The sequence below is a fragment of the Ictidomys tridecemlineatus genome, chromosome 8, assembly GCF_052094955.1.
Source record: "Ictidomys tridecemlineatus isolate mIctTri1 chromosome 8, mIctTri1.hap1, whole genome shotgun sequence".
Lineage (NCBI taxonomy): Eukaryota > Metazoa > Chordata > Mammalia > Rodentia > Sciuridae > Ictidomys > Ictidomys tridecemlineatus.
The window spans coordinates 100,093,540-100,118,555 of NC_135484.1; the positions used below are offsets into that span (position 1 = coordinate 100,093,540).

Here is a 25,016-nt window from a genome sequence, read left to right on the forward strand (position 1 = left end):
AGAAAATCTGTCATTCCCATAGAAGTTTTCTTCAGCACAATCCACTTGATATTCTTAGTGACTAAGCCTTGTAGTTTACAGGGATGCTCTGTGCAGGTAGGTCTCTTTAAACCTCAATCCATTTAGCTTGCAGTAAGTTAGCTGGGGGAGTCTGTATACTGTAGATGTTGAGTGAGAAAATAAAAGATAGTTATTAATCTATATCTCTATGGAAGCAGTGGGCTTGGGGATAAATATGTCTGAATGGGTTCATTTGACTAATAGGGTGCCTGAGACTCACAGAGCTTAAACAATTAGTTAAGACTCACAGAGCTAGACAACACAGCAAGGATTTAAATCCAACTTCAACCAGGAGTGTTTTGTCTTTTAAGCCTTAAGATAGAGTGCTCAGAGTTTATAAGGCCTAAAAAATGTTTCAGAGTTTATAAGGCCTAAAAAAAGGAGTCAATTGGCTCTGAAATGCCGAAGAAATCCAAAAAGATAAAAATGAAAATAAATTACATGCACTTATAGAAGAGAAAATTCTGTCGGAGAATTGAAATTTGTTCAGCTCAAATAATTATGTATAAGTAATTCTTACTGTTAGTGCAGATACATTTTTAATGGTTGGATTTAAGGCAGAAGGGCCTTCAAAAGAGAGTCTGAGGCTGAATAAAGTTGTAAAGTGGACCTACTTGTGCATGCCACCTCTGGAGTCCTTTGTTCTTTCTGGTAAACTTCTATCAGAATGAAGCAGGAGGTAAAGAAGGAGGAATAGTTGATGGAGGAGCAATGATAGCTATTATCTTATTTAGAGAGATGGTCTTATTTTCCCTTTTACTGTCCAAAAACATGCAAAGATTGAGGACTCAATGAACATCCGGATGAATGAGAAAACTCACGAAACTGGCAGAAAACATTATTAAACTGAATCTGCCAGTTCTTCTCACTGGTGTTTAATCAGGGCTAATGAGAGAGCAGAAATGTGGGACAGACTAATCTCCAAATGGGACACAAATCTAAGAAAAAGGGAGTGCAGGGGCCTTTGCAGCAGGAGAGGAAACCCACCCAGGACAGGACCACGTGTGAGACAGCACAGCAGACACTGACTCCGTTTGGTCACCTTTTTCTTGTCCATATTCCACTCCCACATGAGCAGAGGCCCAGAACTTCCTGTAGCCCATTTGTAGGCAACAGTCTATTGCTTAGCAGAATAAAACATAAACACAAGACCAAATCACATTTCTTGAGCATTTTCTCCATTCTAGGCACTATCACTGTGCTAGCAGTATAATAAACATTATCTCAATTATCAAAGCAAACTTATTGATTGTTCCTATTGATTTTCTCATAGTCTATATGTGAAACTGAGATGCAGAGACATTAAATAAATTGCCTAGGGCCCAAAAAATCACTAAAGCTGAGGCTGGATTCTGCACAGGGCTGTTAAAAGAAGTTCATGCTGTGTTCACTATGTGCTCTGCTGCCCTAGTTTTTGACGAGTTTGAAAAGGCCTCTTTGCTCCACTGGTTGCTAATGCCTGCATGACCCACCATTAGAGTCATTCTTGCAGGTTGTTGGAGGTCCACTCTGGAAATGGAAATACATGAAGAGAGAGGACATATTAATGCATGTCACTCAGACCCTAGGATGGAACAGAACCCTCCTGCAAGGCAACTAAGAAACCATGCAAAGAAAATAGCAAGCTGCATTGTTGGACAGAAGTCAGGGATGCTTTTGGAAGGTAGGAAAAGCTCACAGTTGTATAAATCAGTTCAGATTTTAAACATTCTCCCTACTGCTCCCTAAATCATTAAATCTATCCTGAAAATTCCAACACTTTGAAATTTACACAGCATCTACCAAGTTCTTCCCTCCAGAGGTGTCTCACAATCCCTTTTAGATCTCGTGCCTTGAAGTATTTTCTCTTTGGAAATGTGGTTAGCCCGGGGCAACTGTAGTTGGTGATGTGTGACAAAGGGCTGGGGAAAGGGTTTTGTTGAACAGGCCCAGGGAAGCCAGATTTTATCTCGTAATTTTATTCGGGGTAGGCCAGCTATGGGTCTGTAGGAGAAGGCTTTGTGGTGGACAGTTGAAAATCTTTCAGCACCCAGGATATTTCCTCAGGGAGAGTGGATGACTTGCTCTACATGAGGTCAAGCAGGTGCACCTGGTTAACAGGTGAGGGAATGAGCCATACCTGGGGGTAGAATGTGCTGCAGAAATGGAGGAAGCATGGATTTCCCTGTCTCTGGGATGAGGTTCATAAGGCCTTTGCTTTCCCTTCAGAAAATTAGGTCAGACTTACTTGCTAGTGTCATAGGAAGGCCTCCCAAACATGCAGCTGGGACATGGGGGACAAGGGGAAGGTTAGCTAGGCTGCAAGTCAGGTATTCCCACCAGGTGTGCACTTAATGGTGAAGACAGAGTGTTGCTGTGAGGATCAAATGCTGTGCCTGAGTTGTGTGCTGGCACCTAGAAGGGCTTATAAGCATGGCCCCTTTTTTTAACTTCACCTTTCCATTTATTCTTCATGCTTCCTTCATAGTGTTCTTACACCTGAAGAAAGCTTGCTGCTGAAAGATGATCCATGAAAAGGGAGCCGGCTGGTCAAACGAAAAGAGAAGAGAAGGCATGCTCATAGGTGTCACATGTGGTTAAAGGTGAACTACGATGAGGGATGAGAAATAACTTGTAACTTGTTGTGACAGTGGCAGGAACTATTTTGAAGGTATGCTTGGGTGAGAGTGTAATTAGAGTGGGTGTTACAATATTATAAAATCTCTCCCATTCCAGAGGTGGAAAATCACTATCCAAGGATTTCAATTTGTGATACTTTGATGCTTGAAAGCTTCTAAACCAGTTTCCTCCTGTGTCCTCACCTCCACCCGTTTTGATCCTGCAGAATCCATTTGTCACCTGAGACCCCAAGGCTGAGAAGATGATGGAGGGGTGGCCATAATGGCCTCGTTCAATCATTGGCCTATTTGTATAATTCATGCCCCAAAGTAGACTTGTTGCGTCTTTTGGATTAAAGGGTTGCTTAATGGTGTTCTGGGACTCAATAAATATGGCTTTGGGTCTTTAATCCGCAGGAGCTGATAAAACATAAAAAGGATAAAAGTGTGTTTATTTCGGTGCTGCTCTACCTGTCGGAGATCCTTTTTCCTGGTATTTTGAGGAAGGTTTATTTTTAGAGTGAAGCATTTGCTAGATTTTGTAGTTTTTTTTTTTTTTTCCGCCCCAGAGTGGATTCTCACTTCTCTGTTCCTTTCCTTAAGTGTGCTACCACTAGGGGAGGCAAGAGACCATAAGCTCAGTGGCCTGGTTTCCTTTGTTTCCACTGCAGGGTGAATTTCCAGATTTCAGATGTCGATTCCATCTTTGAGCCATTGTTAGGTCATCGAAGTTCCCCTGTTCATTTACACTTTCCTTAACAATATAGATAATCCAGTTACCAACCACAATTAATTTTGAAGTTGTCGCTTTTCAGATCATGAGTGCTTCCCCTCAGTAAAAAGAGATTAGATATTCATTTAGTCAGAAATTCTAAAAAAGAAATAAAAATTTTTATCCATTCCTCACAACCCAGAGTAATTTCTGCTAGCATCTTTAGATATTTACTTCCTGTCCTTTCTAAGTCTTATTTCAGATTTTTGAGTCAGTCTTTCTTCCACTCATTATGATTTTTACTTTTGATTTATATCACATCTCAGACATTAAAAACCTTTGAAGTGTGATATGCTTTGACAGCTCCATTCACAGAGTTTTGCCTCTCTACCTATTTCCTATTATTTTGCCATGACAACTTTCTAGTATGGTTACTTCTAGGCTAGAGAGCATGAGCGTTGTTAAAGCTCTTACATTATGAAATTACTCCCAGAATGTTTTACTCATTTATACTTACTATAAAAAAATGATAGCACATTCTTGATCACACTACGAAAGTTAAAAATAAACTTTGCTAATTTGATGGGCAAAAGATTTTTGAATGGGAACTCATTAGATTCTCAGTTACAGTAAAGATTTCACCATGTGCTTCTAAGACATTCTGATGTCTTAAATCATGTAAATGGTCAGTTTCTATCTTTTGTCCTATTAGTTGATGTTCTTAATGTTTCTCTTAATTATCATAAGCTCTTCATATGCATTAATTCCTCCATCCATGTGTTCAACAAAGGCTTATTGAGCACTCACTAAGTGCCAGACCCTGTACACAGCTCTGAGAACAGAATATTGAACAAAGCAGACAAAAAAAATTTCTGCCTACACACAGGTTCCGTTCTAGTGGAGTGAGGTAGACATAAAAGCAGAATGAGAAAGTTAACTAGCATCCTAGAGGGAGGTGAAAACCATGGGGAAAATAAGGCAGGCTGTCAGAGACAGCTCCACTGAGAAGGTGGCATTTGCACCAAAGAAGAAAGGGAGTTGCTCACCAGGTTCTCAGTACAAGACTGTACCAGGCAGAGGGAACAGCAGGCAAGGCTCCGAGGGAGAAGTGCACCTCGTACCATATTACTAGCCTGGGTATTAACCACTTGCAATATTTGTAACTGATATTGCTTCAACTTGTTTGTCTTTCAGTTAAACGTTTTAATATTTATAAATTAACATTTATAAAAAGGTTTAAAGTTTTAGGTAGTTAAATTTGTCACTTTTTTTCTGATAGATTCTTTAAAGAACTTTTAATATGGAATGTAGAATATATGCAAAGGAATGAATAAAGTGCATATGTATAATTTATTTAAAAAATTTTAATTGTTGTTTTATATAGGCATGAAAGTGGAGTATATTTTGGCATATTATACATACATGGAGTATAACTAATTCTAATTAGGATCCCATTCTTTTTGCTGTATAGGATGAGGATTTTCTCTAGTCGTGTATTCATATATGAACATAGGAAAGTTATGTCTGATTCATTCTGCTGTCTTTACTATTCCCAGCCACCCTCCCTTCTCTTTGTTCCTCTTTGTCTAATCCACTGAACTTCCATTCCCCTTCCTCATCCTTACTGTACATTAGCATTTGCGTATCAAACAGAACATAGGCTCTTGGTTTTTTGGAATTGACTTATATCACTTAGCACGATCATCTCCAGATCCATCCATCCATTTGCCAGCAAAAGTCATAGTTAATTCTTCTTTATGGCTGAGTAATAGTCCATTATGTATGTAACATACATACATACATAATAGTCCATTATGGACTATTACATACATATATGTATGTATGTATGTATATATATATACATACATATATATATACATACATGTATATATATATACATTTTCTCCATCTATTCATCTGTTGAAGGGCACCTAGGTTTGTTCCATAGCTTAGCTATGAAGTCCCATGTATGAGTATACCTTTTCCCCCACATCCTCCCCAACATTTATTGTTACTTACATTCTTCAACATTTATTGTTACTTACATTCTTCAACATTTATTGTTACTTGTATTCAGAATTGCTATTCTGATTGGAGTAAGATGAAATCCCGGTGGAGTTTTAATTTGTATTTCCCTAATTGCTAGAGATTTTGAACATTTTTTTCATATAATTGTTTACCATTTGTATTTCTTCTCTTGTGAAGTGCCTGTTCAGTTCCTTTGCCCATCCATTGATTGGGCCACTCATTTTTTGGGTGTTAAGTTTTTGAGTTCTTTATATATCCTGTAGATTAATGCTCTATCTGAGGTGAGGATTGCATTTTCTCCCATTTTCTAGGCTCTTGCTTCACGTTCTTGATTGTTTCCTTTGCTGTGAAGAAGCTTTTTGATTTGATACCATCCCTTTTATGGATTATTGATTTTACTTCTTGTGTTTTAGGAGTCTTGTTAAGGAAGTCAGTTCCTAAGCCGAAGTGATGGAAAGTTGGGTCTACATTTTCTTCTAGTAGGTAAAGGGTCTCTGGTCTGATGCATAGATCCTGGATCCACTTTGAGTTTTGTACAGGGTAAGAGATAGGAGTTCAGTTTCATTCTGCTGCATATGGATTTCCAGTTTTCCCCAGTACTGTTTGTTGAAGAGGCTATCTTTTCTCCAATGTATGTTTATGGTGCCTTTGTCTAGTATGAAATAGCTGTATTTACATGGGTTTATCTCTGTGTTTTCTATTCTGTACCATTGGTCTTTGTGCCTGTTTTTGTGCCAATACCATGCTGTTTTGTTATTCTAGTTCTGTAGTATAATTTAAGATCTAGTACTGCGATGCCTCCTGTTTTGCTTTTTCTTGCTAAGTATTGTTTTAGTTATTCTGGATTTTTTCCAAATGAATTTCATAACTTTTTTTTTCTATTTATATGAAGAATGTCCTTGGAATTATAATAGGGATTATATTAAATCTTTATAGCACTTTTGGCAGTACAGCCATTTTGACAATGTTAATTCTGCCTATCCAAGGACGTGGGAGATCTTTTCATCTTCTAAAGTCTTCTTCAATTTCTTTCTTTAGTGCTCTGTAGTTTTCATTATAGAGATCTTTCAACACTTTTGTTAGATTGACTCCCAAGTATTTTTTTTTTTTTTGAGGCTATTGTGAATCAGGTAGTTTTCCTAATTTCCCTTTTAGGTGATTCATCACTGATGTATAGGAATGCAATTGTTTTATAGGTGTTAATTTTATATACTGCTATTTGCTGAATTTGTTTATCAGTTCTAGAGGTTTTCTGGTGGAGTTTTTTGGGTCTTCTAAATATAGAATCATGTCATTAGCAAGTAGAGATAGTTTGAGCTCTTTTTTTCCTATTTGTACCCGTTTAATTTCATTCTTTTTCCTAGTTGCTTTGGCTAAAGTTTCAAGGACTTTATAGAATGGAAGTGGTGAAAGAGGGCATTCCTGTCTTTTTCTGTTTTTTAGAGAAAATTATTTCAATTTTTCTCTATTTACAATGGTGTTGACTTTGGGTTTAATATAGCTTCTTTGGGTTTATATAGCTTTTACAATGTTGACTACTATTCCTAGTTTTTCTAATGTTTTGGACATGAATGAATGCTGTTTTGTCAAATGCTTTTTCTGCATCTATTGAGATAATCATGGATTTCTTATCTTGATGTCATGAATTATGTTTATTGATTTTCATATGTTGAACTAACCTTATATACTAGGATGAACCCCAGTTGATCATAGCACTATGTTTTTAAATGCAATTTACCACTATTTTATTAAGAATTTTTGCATTGGGCTAGGATTGTGGCTCAGTGGTAGAGCGCTTGCCTGGCATGTGCAAAGCCCTGGGTTCGATCCTTAGTACCATACAAAAATAAAAAATAAATGAAATAAAGGTATTGTGTCCAACTACAACTAAAAAATAAATATTAAAAAAAAGAATTTTTGCATCCGTGTTCATGAGGGATGTTGATCTGAAGTTTTTTTTTCCTTCATGTGTCTTTTTTAAAAAATATTTTTAGCTGTAGATGGACACAATATCTTTATTTTATTTATTTTATATGTTTCTGAGAATTGAACCCAGTGCCTTGCACATGCTAGGCAAGTGTTCTACCACTGAGCCACAACTCCAGCTGCCCTTGATGTGTTGCTCTTGATCTGTCTGGTTTTGATATCAGGGTGATACTAGTATCATAGAATGAGTTTGAAAGTGTTCCCTCCTTTTCTATTTTATGAAATAATTTTAGGAGGATTGGTGCTAGTTCTTCTTTGACAGTCTGGTAGAACTGGGCTGAGAATCTGCCTGGTCCTGGGCTTTTCTTTGTTGGTAGGCTTTTGATGGCATCTTTAATTTCATTGCTTGAAATTGATGCTAAAAATTTCTATGTCCTCTTGTTTTAACTTGGATAGGTCCTAGGTCTGTAGAAATTTGTTGATGTGTTCATGATTTCTATTTTATTGGAGTTTAAATTTTCAAAATATTTTGATTATTGTTTGCATTTTGGTAGTATCCATGGTGACATTTCCTTTTTGATCACAAGTTTTAGTAATTTGATTTTTTTCTGTTTCTCTTATGTTAGCTTGGCTAAGGGTCTATTAATTTTATTGATTTTTTTTCAAAGAATGGACTTTTAGTTTTGTTGATTTTAATTTTTTTTGTTTCAATTTCATTGACTTTGCTCTGATTTTAATTATTTCCTATATTCTGTTGCTTTTGCTGTTGAATTGTTCTTTTTCTAGGACTTTGAGATGTAATGTTAGGTTATTCTTTTGGTGAATGAATACAATACAATGAGCCTTCCTCTTAGAACTGCCTTCATAGAGTCCCAGAGATTTTGATGTGTTGTGTAACTATTCTCATTTACCACTAAGTTTTTTTTAAATTTCATCCCTGATTTCTTCTACTATCCATTCATCATTCAATAGTGTATTATTTAGTCTTCAGATGTTAGGGTAGCTTTTATTTTTTATTTTATTGTTGATTTCTAATTTCATTCCAAAATAATCTGATAAAATGCAAAATATTATCTCTATTCTCTTTTTTTTTTGTATTTGCTAGGAGTTGCTTTGTGGCCCAAGATATGGTCTATTTTAGAGAAGGATCTATGTGGCTGCTGAATATAAAGGGTAATCAGTTATTGATGGATGAAATGTTCAACATGTCTGTTAAGTCTAAATTATTGATTTTTTTTAGTTCTATAGATCCTTTGTTTAATTTTGTTTAGACAATCTATCCAGTGATGAATGAGGCATGATAACATCACCCAGTATTATTGTGTTATTATCTATTTGATTCTTGAAATTGAGAAGAGTTTACTTGATGTACAAAGATGCTCCATTGTTTGGGGCATATTTACAATTATATGTCTTATTGATGCATAATTCCTTTAAGCAGTATGAAATGATCTTCTTTGTCCCTTCTGATTAACTTTGTCTAGAAGTCCATTTTATCTGATATGAAGATAGAGACCCCTAATTGTTTACAAGATCTCTGTGAGTGATATGTTTTTCTTCATTCTTTAACTTTCAGTCTGTGGATATATTTGCCTCTGAGGTGTATAGAAAATATGTATAGCATAAGTGAAGTTAGCCAATCCCTAAAAAACAAATGCCGAATGTCTTTTCTGATATAAGGGGGGAGGGTGACTCAAAATGAGATAGGGAGGAAGAGCATGAGAAGAAGACTACCACTAAATAGGGAAGAGAGGTGGGAGGGAAAAAGAGGGAGAAGGGGAGTTGCACAGAAGATGAGAGGAGAACCTCATTGTTATACAGAATACATACATGACGTTGTAATGAGAAAAAGAAAAAAAAGTGTGTCACATTAGATTGGATAGAGAGAAAGGATGGGAGAGGAGGGGAGGAGTAGGGAGGATAGGAAGGGCAGCAGATTAGAATAGACAACATGACTGATGTATGTACATTCCTTGTATGTATTATATATCAAAATGCATTCTACTGTCATGTATTACTAAAAAAAATTAACAAAACAAAACAAAAAAGAAAATATGTATAGCATATTGTTGGGTCTTGTTTTCTTTTCTTTTTTTTCTTTGAAGGAGTCTTGTTTTCTAATCCAATCTTCCAGTTATGTTTTTTGATTGACAAGATTAGGTCATTTACATTCAATGTTATTATTGAGAAATGAGTTTTATTCCCTGTAATTTGATTTATTTCTGATTTTTAATTTGAATTAGTTTCTAATTTGGTTGATTATTCTTCTAGTGTATTTCCTCCCTTTGCTGGTTTTCACTTTTATTTTTCATTTCTTCTTCATGAAATAGTTTATCAAGTATGTTTTGTAGTGCAGGCATTCTAGTCATGATTTTTTAAAACTATTATCATGAAGGTTTTTATTTCATCAATTCTGAAGATTAATTCTGCTGGGTGTAATATTCTTGGCTGGCATACATTTTCTTTCAGAGCTTGGTATATATTTTCCCAAGGCCTGTTAGCTTTTAGAAACTGGGGTTGAAAAATCAGCTGAGATCCGGATTGGTTTCCCTTTAAATAGGGCCTGTCAGTTTTCTCTGTCAGTTTTTAAAATTGTATCCTTATTCTGAATGTTAGGCATTTTCATAATAATGTTCCTTGGTGTGAGTCTGTTGTAATTTTGTATGTTTGAGGTCCTGAAATCCTCCTGTATTTGATTTTATATTTCATTCTTAAGGTTTGGGAATTTTTTCGATATTATTTTATTAAAAAGTTGTGCATTCCTTTGGTTTATATCTCAGCCTTCACCTATCCCAATAAATTTATATTAAACCATAGTTCCTGCTATGACATTTACAATGTTAATTGTCACAGTAATTGAAATTATGTGACCAGTTATTGCCCACAGTGAAAACAGAAAGTTTGCAATAGGGTTTACAATTTCAAATGGTGGACAGAGAACAGAAGTGTTTAGGATGTGATGATTATCAGGGAGGAGGAAAGAAAATAGAAGTAAAAAATTAAAGGAAGAGTGAAAGAATAATAGAGATTGCAGTTATCAGAAGAAAAGAGAGAAAGAGAATCAAGGGAAACATAAATTAGAGAAGAACTATATAAAATACTAATTAAAAAACAAAAGAACACAAGACTAAAATATACTAATCAAACATTTTAGTTTTCAAATTACTGATCCTTGAAAAAGTTAGTTTTCAAATTACTGATCCATGAAAAATAATAGGCTTCGGGGCTGGGGATGTGGCTCAAGCGGTAGCGTGCTCGCCTGGCATGCGTGCCACCCAGGTTCGATCCTCAGCACCACATATAAACAAAAATGTTGTGTCCACCGAAAACTAAAAAAAAATAAATATAAAAAAAGAAAAATAATAGGCTTCAAAAATGCTAGAAATAAAAAAGAAACAAATATGGATATGTATAAGTGTCCATGAACCATTCAGGTCACAATTAAACATAGAAAAGAAAAAAAAGGTCTTCATGAAAAGTTAAGGAATTGTTTCCACTGGAGTTTAAAAGATTCTTGGCACTATTATGTACGATGGGCTAAAATGTGATGCCTGCTCCATCCTTGGGGTGCAGTTGATGGAGTGTGAGAGAAAAATCCCTTAAGCAGAGCTCCTAGGGGTGGGGTTTAGGTTTAGGTAGGCTCTGCGTTCTTTGCTGAATGGCTATTGGTCTGAAGATTATAAATCAGTGTATCTTCCTGGCCCAGCAGTTGCTAGCTAGCTGGGAGACTGCACCCCAGGGATCTTCCCTGAGTTCCACTCATGTGGTGGAGGAGCCAATCCTTAGTCCCCTCTGTCACTCAAGACCCTGCATATCCTGGTATCTCAGGTTCAGTCTCCAAACTCAATATCCCTCCCATTTTTGCCCTTTCAAATTTCTGTCCTAGAGCATCTCTCCCAGCTGGTCCTGTAAGTGGCCAGACTGAGGGGGAGAGTGGAAGCTGGGTGGGTTTCCGTGACCTGTGTTCCCTTGTGTAAACCCCTCTCCATATTTGATTTTCTCCTGGCCACTTAGGCACACTCTATGTCATGCAGTGTGGGTTTGCCAGGCCTGTATTTCAGGGCAAGCTTGGAGTTGCCAGGAATCAGCTCCTGCAGCTGCTGGCTCCTGTATTATAACTGCAAACTGGTTCCTTCCTTTGTCCTTCATGGGCAGCTGGGAGAGACGTGGCTTCTTTCCCATAGGAAATTGTGCCTTTCAGGTGAGTCAGGTAGTGTCTTTGATCTCTGATCTCTCCATACCCAGACATGCCTCAGGCCTTCTAAAAATGTGGGTTCTGTTAATTTTCTTGTCCCTCCACCTTGTTAGGGGGTATCATAACAGCTGGTGATGCTTGTGGCAGTGATGGTGGTGGCACTGGGGATTTTTTTTCTTATTTTATTATATCCAACTTCCTGAGTCACTAATAAGCTTTGAATGCCCAGTATTAATTCCTAATAAAGTTCCCTTTTTCCCCCAGTCACCTTACTGAGAGGCTGTCTATCTGCTTTCTTGGTTTCACACCATGGAGCAGCCAGGAAAATGATCTCCTCTATTCTGCCAACTTGAAAACTTTGGTATGTGTACAATTTAAGTAATAAAACTACCTCAAACCCCTGAAACTGCAGTGTACAGATTCAGTGAAGCATTGCCAGGACCTTGAAGCCCTGGTGCCTGCTGGCCCCAAACCTTTCCCTCAAACCTGACCTTTGTGTTCATCTTTCCCTTCCTTTATTTATAGTTGTATCACATTTATGTTTGCATCCTTACATGGGTGTATTGCTTAGTTTTGAAAACCCAAACATAGACTCAGCTGATAAGGTGACATTCTCACTATTAGGGAGACTTCCACCGACACGGTAAATCCTTGATACTGGTCATAGTCTGGCTTCAGCTTTTCTGGGATTTTATAAGAACATATACTGGGAAGGTCCTGAGTAAGATCTTGGGAAACTCCATGAACTGTGGAGTGGGGCCAAGGAACCAGAGCTGCCAGCCAAGCCTTGAATTCAGGACACAGTTTTATGTGGGATATATCTACTCACCCAGGGACCTCATTTCCCAGCACCCTTCCATCCATGGGGAAAAGAGCCTGGGCTCTGGAATTTCCACATGAGGGAGAAATACATACTGAGCAGGAATACCTCTCATAAACTATAATTTGAGTGAGAAATAAATTTCTGTTTGGTCATGATGCATTATGGCTCCACCCTTCAGCTCTTTATCCTACTTCGATACCAGAGGTTCTTGAAGTCTAGCAGAAATATGGAGATTAGGTTGCTCTGCATTGTGTGTTTCTGAGCCTACCATATATAATCTCTGTTTTCTAAAGGTTGGCAGAGTGGGAGGGAAGGAATGAGCCCATAAACTAATCCAGTCAATGAGTCAAGGAGACAAGAAATTCCTCTAAGTCAAGAGGGCTACATGCAAATAAGAATTTGAGATGGCCTGACCTGGCTGTTCTGTCCTCAGATTCAAAAGAGCTAAATGGCAGCAGAGATTTTCCCCTTGAAAGTCCTCAGTGTGTCTGTCCCTTGAATCACACGGCTCTGTCTATACTGGGTATTCTCTATTACACAGCTATCTAACTTTCTGGGATCTCCTTTGCCATCTTGACAGAAAACTCTTAGCATCTTTCCTGTATTGACACCACTTCTGACACTTCATATCTTCCTATTTCATGGTTTACTCTCTTGTTTCAATGAACAACATCCTCAAGAAGTTTCTTGAGAAAGGATGACACAGATCTTTTAATCTAGGTGGTTGAGATAGACACAAAGCAGAATAAATAAGTTAAATGGCAGCCCAGAAGGAGATGAGATCTTGAGATCTTGTTTACCCCAAATGCCTTTTCTCTTCCTTCATAATATGGCTTCAATGTGTTTGAAGTTTTATGTCAGAAATAACTTTCCTTTGGAATTTTGAACATACTATTCTATCATGTTCTATGTTCTAGGGACACAATTGGGAGTTCTGAGGATATTCTGATTCTGGGTCCTTTGTATCTGTCTGTTTTTCTGCCAAGAACTTTCTGGAGTTTTCTTTTTGCCTTGAGTATCTGAAATTTCAGTAAGATCTGGCTTGGTGTCAGTATGGGAAACCCCAGGAGCTGTGGAGTGGGGCCAGGGAACCAGAGCTGCCAGCCAAGCCTAGAGTTCAGGACAGAGTTGTATGTGGGATTCATCTACTAAATTTACTCAAAGCAGGCAATGAGTCTTCTGGCAGCTCATTCTCTAGTTCTGAGAATTTTCTTTCATCTGTTTAAGTTATTGATTTCTTCTCCATTTCATACTGTTCTTTCTATTTTGATATAGTTCTTTCTGGGTGGGTTCCCATTCGTATCTTTTCTCCAATATTTTTCATCTTTCTGTTCTGCTTCCTTGAACATGTTCTAAACTTTGTTTTCCAGGCATTTGGTTGGCCATTTCATTTCTGCTATCATGTTTTTAATTTTCAGGAGCATTTTTTTTTCTGTTCTTGGTATTTTCCTTCTAAAGTAGTATTTTATTTTCATTTATGGATCCATAATTTCCTGATCTTCTCTGAGAATTTCCTGAGGACTTTAGTTACATTGAGAGGGTGTTTTTCCCCCTTTTGTATTTTCTATTGTCTACTAATGCTCTTTTCTGTTTATGTTGGTATCAATCTTCACGTTAAAGCGACTTTTTCTAGATGTTTTCTCAAGATTAAGATAAAAGCTGATTGAAAATTCATTGTACATAGGAAAATTAGTGGACTTGTAAGTTTCACTAAAGGGTGATATGGAGCCATTTGTGGGAAACTCCCTCTGGGAATCTTTATACTTTTCCTTTGGGCTGTACAGATATTTCAGTATCTTGCCAGAATGTCAGGAGTTGTTGGTAGAGTTCTAAAACCTGAAAGGGTAGACAGGCCTGAGGGTGGGACCTTCCTTAGCATTCAGAACCTGCATGATCCTTGTGTTTTTGGTGGCACCAGACCCTCCTCTGCACTGATAGTCCAATTTTACTTAGTACAGAAAAAGGCCACCCATTAAGTGTGCAGCTCAATTGAATATCACAAATTTGTCCAGGAAGATTTGAATGAGCAGATGCTTTTGACCTGTGCTTTGCCCCACTCCCCTCTGGAGACTTTACCCACTTAAAAACAAGTGTTTAATGTGGGAAATCTGATGTCAATATAATTTTAGTTCCTAAGTTGGTGTTTTGTATATTCTTCTTGTGTTCTTTACTATTAAAATTAAAAAAAAACCCCAAAAGATTGTGACTGGGTGTGGTAGCTCATACTTGTAATTCCAGAAACTTGAGAAGCTGAAGTAGGAGGATCCTAAGTTTGAGGCTAGTCTGAGCAATTCAGGATAAGAAATAAATAGGAAATAAAAAGGGTTGGGGTTGTAGGTAAGTGGTAAATCACCCTTGGTTTCAATCCCCAATACCTCTCATGCAAAAGAGTGAATATAAATTAGTTTCTCCTAAGTGTAGTTTTCAATTTCACTTTATTTTTTTTCCAGATTCACTAAAAAAATTGTCCTAACCCAGAAATCTTTTCTTTTATTATAAATTTTCTTACTTTATCTACTTACGTTATTCAGGTTTCTTATTTAAAATTTCTTTTGCTGACATAGTTTGTCTCTGTTCCCTTTTATATCTATAATCAATTTATTTTGATAATTCATTTCTTTATTAATATTCATCTTAATCATCTCTATCAGTGATTCCAAAAGACTGGTCTATGGGTGGTTGCCAAGGAGGGTGCATCAAAATCAACCAGGGAGGTTCTTAATAATAATCTCTCAAACTCCTTATGCATAGATTTATTGTTGTTTGTTTGGTTTTTGATAACTGGGGATTGAATTCAGGGATGCTTAACAACTGAGCCACATCCCCAGCCCTTTTTAATTTTTATTTTAGGGCTATGCTAATTTGGTGAGGCTGGCTTTGAACTTGCAATCCTCCTGCCTCAGCCTCCCAAGCCTCTGGGATTACATGTGTGTACCACCAGGCCCAACTTCAGAGATTTGTTTTTACTTGACCTGATTTAAAAAAAAATGTTTAGATATTGATACCAGTTTAATGGTTATGAGAAATGGGGAGAACAATAAGGATGTTACAGGTAAACCAGAAGCATAACCAAAGCCCCAGTGGGAATCAGACAGCCATGATCTTGAGAACTAGTGGCAGGGATGGATAAATGGGGTCCACAGCACTGACATATGCTGATCATACCATGGAGTTATTTTGTGTTATGCGAAATGGCTTTTGCTTTACACTATAGGCATAGGGGAGTTATTGAGAAGCATTTAGCAACTGTAATCAGACTTACATTTTAGAGAGAACATTCTGAGCTGGGCATGGTGGCACATGCCTATAATCCCAGAGGCTCAGGAGGAGGCTAAGACAGGAGGATTGTGAGTTCAAAGCCAGCCTCAGCAATGGCAAGGTGCTTAGCAACTCAATGAGACTTTGTCTCTAAATAAAATACAAAATAGGTCTGGGGATGTGGCTCAGTGATCAAGCACCCCTGAGTTCAATCCTCTGTACCCACTCCCCTGCAAAAATATTCTGGAAACATGAGGAAAAATTGAATGCAGCAACGATTATTACATGATTAGAACACAGGTGTGCTGGAGTTGGTTGTGAGGTATGCCACAAATAAATTATTTGCTTTGTAGTGTGCTAAATACAAAATCTTATAAAGGATATTTAAAAAGTTGTGAGATTCAAAGTTATAATAATCTCACTTTCACTTGCAATGTAGGTTTTCTTCCACCAGAAAGTAGCCCCATAACATCTCAGTTGTTTGGAATTCTGTAACTGTAGGAGTATGCCATTAATTCTGTATGTGGAAGAGGTAATGCTACATGTTTAATAAATTCTATTTCATTTTCTTTTTTTCTGGACATCCAGAAAAAGTACATTTCCAAGTCTCCATTGGCATTATTTTGGGCCTAGGTGATTTGGTCCTTAACCCCTTGTACACATGGTTTTGAACCTTCTTATCTATATTATTGGCTATGTGCCCAACAGAAATACAATGATCACCAATTTTAATGAAAAAATTTCCATTAGCTATGTTAACCAAGGAAATAGAAACTGGTAAATTTTTAATAATTTTCGTATATTTAATTTTATAATACATTTAAAACATTATTTCAACATTTATAAACAAACATTAATGACATAGTCTATATTTTAAGAAATACTAAGTTTCTGGGGCTGAGGATGTGGCTCAAGCGGTAACATGCTCGCCTGGCATGCGCAGGGTACAGGGTTCGATCCGCAGCACTGCATAAAAATAAAATAAAGATGTTGTGTCCACCAAAAACTAAAAAATAAATATTAAAAAATTCTCTCTCTCTCTCTCTTTTTTAAAAAAAAGAAATACTAAGTTTCTGAAATCAAGTATCTATCCTACAACAGAACTCAATTAGGACTAGCCAGATTTCAAGGGCTCAATAGCCACAAATGCTTATTGGTTATACTGTATTAGACAATGCAGTTCTACTTGTGGGCTACTCTAAGAAGGCAGAGCCTGTCAGCCTAGGTCCCTGAGTAGAGCAAAAGTCACTGAGGACTTCTTTTGGATGGTAACATGCACACAAATTAAACTTTGTTTATTTGGACATTGTTGCAGAAGCCCTTAATTATCTGCCCTTAATTGACTCCTCTAAAAGTTTGAGAGACGATGAAGGAGCAACACAGACACCAGTGGGAATCTTATTATGCCATAATCACACCAGCAACCTTGGACCTAGGGAGGAGGGAGAGAATACGAGAGCCATTGGGTTTATCAGTTGTTGGATGAGGGGAATGAAGGACACAGAGAGATAGGTTTCTGATTCAGATGTGTAGGTGATGACTTTCCACTAGATAAAAACAGCAGCAGGAGTAGTTTGGGAGCAAAGATAGTGTAGTTTTTTTCTTTGTAGACTTTGGGGTATCTCTGGACTCTTGGTTCAAAGTTCAGTTCAGCATTGACTTCTACTGTGTGCTAAGTCAAGAGTTGATACTCTGTTCTCAAAGAATAACGAACTGGTTAAATATGTAAAACCAACAGTCTGTCAGAGTAGTGATAAAGGGAATTCACAATGTTCTTGGAGTGCAGAAAGGAGAGGTCTGATCTAGGATAACAGAGAATGATATGTCTTAAGGCTTTTATGAGGAGATGATGCCCAGATGGATGAACAAAGTGTTGGGTGCAGGGGAGAAGAGAGGGCAGGGCAGGAATAAAGGAACACCAGGGGACAGGCTGGGAAGACATTTAGGGAGAGGGGACCACATGACACAGGCACTGAGACACTGAGATCAACAAAAGCATGGTGGTCACCACAAGAACCTAACTACAACCGGAGCATGAAACACCAGGGAGGAAGTGGCATGGGATGAAGCAGAAGAGAGAGCAGGGCAGGATCACAGAGGGTACTTTCTGTTATGTTTAACTTTGTGCCATATGTAGATGTTGGGGGATGGACTGAGGGGTCAGGAGCAATGGCAGGAAGAACAGATAGGAAGTTGTAGCATGAGGAAGGAAATGACAGATGAAGTCCTGAACCTGGGCAGACAGGTGTTGATGAGAAGGGAGGGAGGCCAGGGTGAACTTTTGGGAAGTGAAAAAATACTGAGTTGGATGATTTCTGGATGTTAGGAGTGATGAAGAGGAAGAGGAAAGAGGAGTCAGGGAAACCCTGGATGACGAGTAGATGATATTGCTAACTGGGAAAAATGAAGGTAGCGTAAAAGCAAGGCATATCGGATGAGGGGAAATGTAGCAAGTGCTATGGTTTGTTTCCAAATACGCATGTGCTAGAAACTTGGTCTCCAGTGTGGCCGTGTTGAAGTGCTGGAATGTTTAGGCCGTGAGGCCTTTTGCAAGGAAATTTGGTGGTAGAGGCCTGACCCTCAGAAGAGATTAATACTGTCTAATGACAATGGATCAGGTCTCGGGGTGGGGCTGAGGGGCTGTCCTGAGAAGTTTTATAAGCAAGCTTGGTATCTCCCCCAAATCCCTCTTCTTTGGCACATAATCCTTCCATGTGATGCCATCCACTATTAAATCCTTACCCAGAGTCAAGCAGATGCTAGTGCCAGGGCCTTAAATCTCCAGAATTGTGAAATAAATAGTCCTCTTTTCTTTAAAAAGTATCCAGCTTCAGGTTATAACAACACAAAACATACTAAGACAGAAGGCAAAAACTACCACTACCTACCCAAAATATTTCCCAGGAGAACATTCTAATGTGTAATAATGGTTCAGGAACATGGACATATATACGTCCTTCTCTTGGTCTTCTCCAAAAACAAGACCAAAACCAAAATTTCCTTTCCACTACTAGCTTTCAGGGAAAACTAAAAATGAACAGAGTGTTTTTAGTGATGAATTTTAAAGCCTAAGGGCTCTGAAAACCTGTTGGTTGCAGCTGTGTTTGAATATCCTCTAGGAAGCTGGTGGGCTTAAGAACAAGACGTGAGGAACACAAAATGACACTGAAAGAATGGGGCTGGAGAAGCTGTTCCCTGGGTTTGGAGTTGGGAATGAAATAGAGAAAGGACAAAGGCTTCTGGGTGGAGCATCCTGGAAAATGAAGGAGAGAAGGGAAAGTGTTTTAGAAGGCTGGAGCCTGCAGGACTGGCTGGAGGATTTCCAGAGGCCTCCAGAAATAGGGCAAGATGGCTGCCTGGGCCATGGCTGGTGGGAGATGGTTATGAGTCAAAACTTGAAACTACTCTGGAATTGAATGTGATTCAGTTTTCATTTTACTTGAACTGAACTTTTCTCATACTTCAAGCTGGTTCTGCCCCATCAGCTTCTTTTTGGGTGGTTGGTGCATCAGATCAGAGAGGCTAGGTCCTGGGAGGGTAGCTCAAGTAGAGAAACATGTTCCTCTGTTGATCTCTGGTGGGCCTTAATCCCAAAGGAAGTCTGAGTTCTAGGGAGACACTGAGTAACCTAGTCTGAAAACAGAGTCTTCTCCCAGTACTTCCTCTTTCACATCAAACTTCAGGTTATAATTCTGGGAGATTGTTTATTTTTTTCTATTGGATCATTACTAATGACATGCCATTTTCCCAAGGTCAGTATTTTATTTGCTTAAATCATTTTGGAATGCCTCTGTTTATAGCATTGCTTACTGTGATTATCTTGAGGGCATGTGAAATGGAGAACTTGGACCTGGGTGGTTTGAGGATATTGCTGCTCAAAGGCATGGCTTGTTTGGCTCTGTAGGTGAATCTGTATACTCTCCCAAATAGGAAAAAGCTGAATTTGCTGAAGTGCACTTGTCCTCAATATCTTTGGGGGATTTGTGACTGAACTCCACTACCCCCAGGATACCAAAATCTGCCAATACTCAATCCCTTATGTAAAATGGTAGCATTTGTACATAGTCTACACATATCCTTCAGTATGCTTTAAATCATTTCTAGATTACTTATAATACCTCAAAAGATGTAAATGTTATGTAAACAGATATTATGCTATATTGTTTATGGAACACTGATAAGAAAGTGTATGTGTGTTCATTGTAGATGTGACCATCAAAATATAGGCCTAACTATATTTTGATCCCCATTTGAATCTGAGGATATGGACCCCATGGATATGGCAGGCTGACTCTAATTTTAATGAGGAAGAGTAAGAAAAGAGCTGAGTGTGGTGGCATGTGCCTATATGCCTGTAGTCCCATCTACTTGGGAGGCTGAGACAGGAGAACAGCAAGAACCCAGGAGTTTCAGAACACCCTGGGCAACACAGTGATACCCCATCTCAAAAAAAAAAAAAAAAAAAAAGCTAGGGACATAACTCAGTGGCAGGCAGAGCATTATATAAGTGTGAGACTCTGGGTTCAATGACCAGCACTGCAAAAGAAAGAATGAGAGAGAGAGAAAGAGAGAGGGAGGGAGGGAGGGAGGGAGGGAGGGAGAGAGAGAGAGAGAGAGAGAGAGAGAGAGAGAGAGAGAGAGAGAAAAGAAGAAGAAGAAAAATAAACAATTCTTTTTTTTCAAAATTTTATTTTTATTATTAGAGTTTTTTTAACAAGGGTTTTACAGAACAGAGTTAGACTTTCCATCTGTCTTATGAAACCTCAATAATTTAAAAACTTAAGTTAATAAATATGAAACTAGGTTTAGTCTTTCTCTCTTTTAAGCCACGCCATGCACTTCTAAGAGACACAGAGGAGAAAAATCCCATATCCATCTGTAGTAAAACACATTTTCAACTACCATTTAATGCTACCTACGATTTCCCTAGGTAGAGCTAATAATCATAGTCTTTTATCTTTCTCGAAAGATTTAAGAAACATAAATAGATCCATAAATAAAGGTTTTACTTTTTAAATAATAAAACCCCCTAGTCTTAAATCTTGTCCTTTTATAAAAGAAACACAAAATAAGATAGGCAATTAATTAAAATGAAATCTTATGCCCCAAAGTTATCTTAGGACATATTAAATACATAAATAACTTAAAGACCTTAGAAAAGCAAACGAGAAGTACATTGTATCCATTCTAAACCTTTCTCTTTGGGGAGAAGGAAGGCCGATTTGGGTCCCTTCTCTGAACCAGTGTTACCTCCACAGGGTCAATCTGATGAACTGTTTTAAGAACCTTGAGTTTGGCCAGAAAACCTAACTGCTTCAGGGAGACCCTTCAGGACAGACTCAAAACTCTTAGGCCACGTGGCGGATGATGGGGGTGACGCAGGTGCAGCCCACAGCCACCACCATCTTCTCTAGCCGGAAGGAATTTGGGCAGTGCTGAGGCTCCCTTCGCAGGACCAGGATCTCTTGCTGGATGGGGACGGAGTTCATGTGGTGGTCCACCTTCCCTTCAGCATTAATACAGCCCAGGTGGCGGCACTTTGCCTCCCAGATCACAGCGGGGTATCTCTCAGGGTCCTCATTGCGGCTGCAGAGGAGACAAAAGCCAGGATGAAATTGGATTATCAGTAAAGTAGGAAGAAAACCAAATAGTAACACAGGAGGCAAATTCACAGGTGACAAATTATAGGCTTGGCAAAATCTCTGAGGGATGTTAGTTTAAGGAAGAACTTTTGGGAAACTTGGATTTTCTTTCTTTTTTTTTTTTAACTTTTCAAAAAAATTTTGCAGTGCTGGAACTTGAACCTAGGGTCTTGCATATGCTCTACTACTAAGCCATGACCCTTAGCTCTGAAATATGGATTTTCAAGCATATGGAGTATTACAGAAAAAAAGACAATGGTCCAGTTTTTCCTAATTTCTTTGAAGAATGAACAAAGTAAGATAGACTGAGACCATAGCAAGGATTTAGTTTCCCACAAAGGATACATCTTCAGAATACATTTGACTGAGGGGGAAAAAAAACAAGGGAAGAGTAGATTTAAAATCATCTAGGAGCTGTTTGTGTGACTTGATGAAATCTACCCCAGTGAGAGGGAAATGCCTCAAAATTTTATCTAAGAGCACTTGCATAGGAAACAGCCCAAAGATGACAGGAAGGATTAGATACAAAAATTTTCCTTTATAACTTTCTCTTCTCTCTCTCTTTCATTTTTTTTTTATCTCTTGAATAGATTATTTTAACTATTCTTAGTAATAGCCAGAGGAGAATAAATCCTATAGTCAGGTGAGACTAAAACTGAGACTTATTTGCACAAAGTCAAATTATCAAAACACATTGTATTTCATCTTTTCTGGGGTCTGAATAGTAGGTATACTAAGGATGTAGCAAGTGCCATGTGTGGGGGTGTAGATCAAACTATCTAACTCAAACAGGAACAGAAGTACCCAACATAATTCTTTCTCCACTAAGATTCAAGCTGTATTTCCCCAGTGCTCATATAACCTCTCCCCAAGGACAAGCACAAACATCCTAGATAGTTATTAGTTATTTTCAACATGTTTTCTCAATTGTGGGTCTGGCTGAAAGAATTCAAATATTAATCCCCTATGATAAAAGTCTAATTTTAAAAAATTGAACAGTGGCTCAGGAGGCTAAGGTAGGAGGATTGCAAGTTCAAAGCCAGCCATAGAACTTAGTGAGGCCCTAGGCTACTTAGAGAGACCCTGTCCTAAAATACAAAATAATAATAATAATAATAAAAAGGTCTGGGAATATAGTTCAGTGGTTCAGTGTCCCTGAGTTCAATCCCTGGTATAGACACACACATACACACACACACACACACACACACACACACACACAATTTAAAAAATGAGAAATGGTTTTGAGGTCTCATAAATATTAGAATAGTGACTATCATTAACTTGAGTTGATTTTTGGTGTCTGTGACAATGAAATCTAATAACCTAGGTATTATGGGGTGAGGTGTCCTGTGCTGTCAAAGAAGTCTGTAGAATGAAAGTTGGAAAATTACAGCTCCGGACAGTGGGCCTTTTATGGATTTCTGATTCTGAGTGAATAAAATCATGCTCTAGGGGACTTAGAATAGTCTGGTGCATGGGAGAACTGAAGGATGCAGAGATTTTATCCTCACGTACTGGAGGTTCCAGGGCGAAGTGGATCGGTTGTAGTAGTTGGAAGGCCTTCTGGAATTGCCACTGGGGCTAAGGATGTTCAGGTTGAGCTTCACGTTCTGGAGGAAGTTCTTGTCATCAGTATGTGGGCATCCTGGGTTTTGTGGGAAGACTATTGCTGCTTTTGCTATAGCCACCAGACTCAGCAGCAGCAGCAGCAGAGACTGGAATTGAATGGAAAGGAGACAGAGATAGATTTTTTTTTGATAAATTCATTGTGATGATAATTCTTATTGCTAGTCATAGAAAGCATACTATGTTCTGGGAAAATCCATGTGAAAATTTCCAATCATTTAAATAGATAAATAAAAACCCCACTTAGATGATCAAAAGTTATTAGTTATTAAGACCATGAATTTTTTTTACTAGTTTTCAACATTCTCTTTTGACTTAGGAAAGGTATGTTCTACATATTGGCTGGCAGTAATTTTAGTAAAAATGTCAAGCCATGCCCTGTCATCAGCCTGTTAGCACATGCAACATCATCAGGCCAATAGGATAAGAGATGACCTTGATTTTCAAGGGGGAAATGTCCTTCTGCACCATTGTTCTCAGTCTGATCATTCTGTGAAATCAAATGTGCACCTTGGAGAAAAGGGCTGTAGCAAATCCACATTATATCAGTATTCATGTTAGAAATACTGTTTGTACCATTGGCAAACAGTCTACTAAAAACTGAATCCCCTTTATGAATCCACAGGTATATTTTATGCTTGTTCTGAATTTATCATGCATTGATTCTGTAATAAGATGAAATTTCAAAAAGAATTCTTTAGGTTAAATATTTTAAAAATATTAAGTCCACTCTTTCTAAAGCAGTTATTCATATATCTAAGAAGAATAGTTTTGATGTACCAAGAAAATAGCATAAAATAATAGAAACAAAGGTTGCTCTCACAGTTTTTAAGGCGTCAGGGATAGCAACCCATTTTACTATGGATTAAAGAAAAACATTGTGGAAGAACAATATTAAATCACCGTATTCAGGCAAACAGACTGTCAACAAACATTTATTTTACTATACAGCATCATATCACACTTTTTGTGTGGTTTAGCCCCAATACAGACATCTTTCAGTTTTAATCTCATCTTTCAAACTGATGTGTATCAATTCCTGAAAATGCTGTGCAGTTGTCTACCAAAGGTTTCATTTCCCATCCTACATATGCTGCATTCATGGATCTCCATAGTTAGAGTCCAGCATTTTGCATACCACAGTCCAGAAATCTGGGCTGATCCAAATCAGCAAGTGCATTCCACATCAAGTGCAGAACTCACCATGGATGAAGTCCTCGCAGGAGACATCAGTGCTTCTCGTGATCAACTGGGGCTGGTTGAGCTATGCCTGCTGTGAGATGGACAAAGTGCAGCACTGCGTTCTCTCTTTTTATAGGGCTTTGCTCCTTCTGTGGTCTCTTACGTTGGCGTCTCGGAGTGGGTTTGGGGGTGACACCATTTTGGTTAAAAGTTCCATCCTCAAATGAGGTCAGAGAAGCACCACCACTTCATGACGGGTAGTACCTGCTTCTGAAGGAAAATGGGAAGGGCAGAAGTTCACTTCTAAAGGCTACATCCTCTCTTCATTCTTTGAAGAACTACTACGGGGTTGGCATTGAGCAAAGATGCTTTGCCACGAGTCAATAGCATGTATTTGTGGAGATAGCTGAAGCTGCTGTAGAGCTATGCTCTGTTTTAATGGCTCATGGGAAAGAAGAAGTTTGACATAGCATCCAGGCCTTCTGATGTCATGTACCTTGATTTCCCATTTGATCTCTCCTTTCCTCACCAGATTCCCTGGCAAGATGTTACAGAGAAAACTCCAGAAACTACTCAAGGTCCTGCCATATAAACAACAAAGCAAAAAAATAATTAAATGATGATGAAATATATTAAGTTTAATTGAATTTAACAACTGTTTTGTTGAATGTATATCCAAAGAACTAATAACTAGGTTAGAGACATGAGATTTACTATTAAAAGTATGTCTAACAGGGCTGGGGATGTGGCTCAAGCGGTAGCGCGCTCACCTGGCATGCGTGCGGCCAGGGTTCGATCCTCAGCACCACATACAAACAAAGATGTTGTGTCTGCCAAGAACTAAAAAATAAATATTAAAAATTCTCTCTCTCTCAAAAAAAAGTATGTCTAACATGGCATGCTACCAAACAATTTGCTAATATTTGGTGATTTTTTTTTGTGTGTGTGGTGCTGAGGATCAAAG

The 25,016-nt window shown here is 38.1% G+C and overlaps 1 protein-coding gene across 1 annotated transcript; it reads right to left on the minus strand.

Annotated features, from left to right (window-relative positions):
* Window positions 1-20,947: 20,947 nt before the first annotated feature.
* On the minus strand, window positions 20,948-24,100 carry Il17a (interleukin 17A). Its single transcript, XM_005318572.1, has 3 exons — window positions 24,074-24,100; window positions 22,760-22,959; window positions 20,948-21,185 (listed from the first exon to the last, which is right to left on the minus strand). The coding sequence occupies exons 1-3, from the start codon at window positions 24,098-24,100 to the stop codon at window positions 20,948-20,950; spliced, it is 465 nt and encodes a 154-aa protein (XP_005318629.1).
* Window positions 24,101-25,016: the final 916 nt, after the last annotated feature.

Coding starts and splice junctions, on each gene's coding strand:
- Il17a (XM_005318572.1), bottom strand. CDS start 24,100: ATGTCTCCTGCGAGGACTTCATCCATG. Junction 22,960..24,073: donor CTGCGAGGACTTCATCCATG/GTGAGTTCTGCA, acceptor ATTCAATTCCAG/TCTCTGCTGCTGCTGCTGCT. Junction 21,186..22,759: donor ACTTCGCCCTGGAACCTCCA/GTACGTGAGGAT, acceptor TCTCCTCTGCAG/CCGCAATGAGGACCCTGAGA.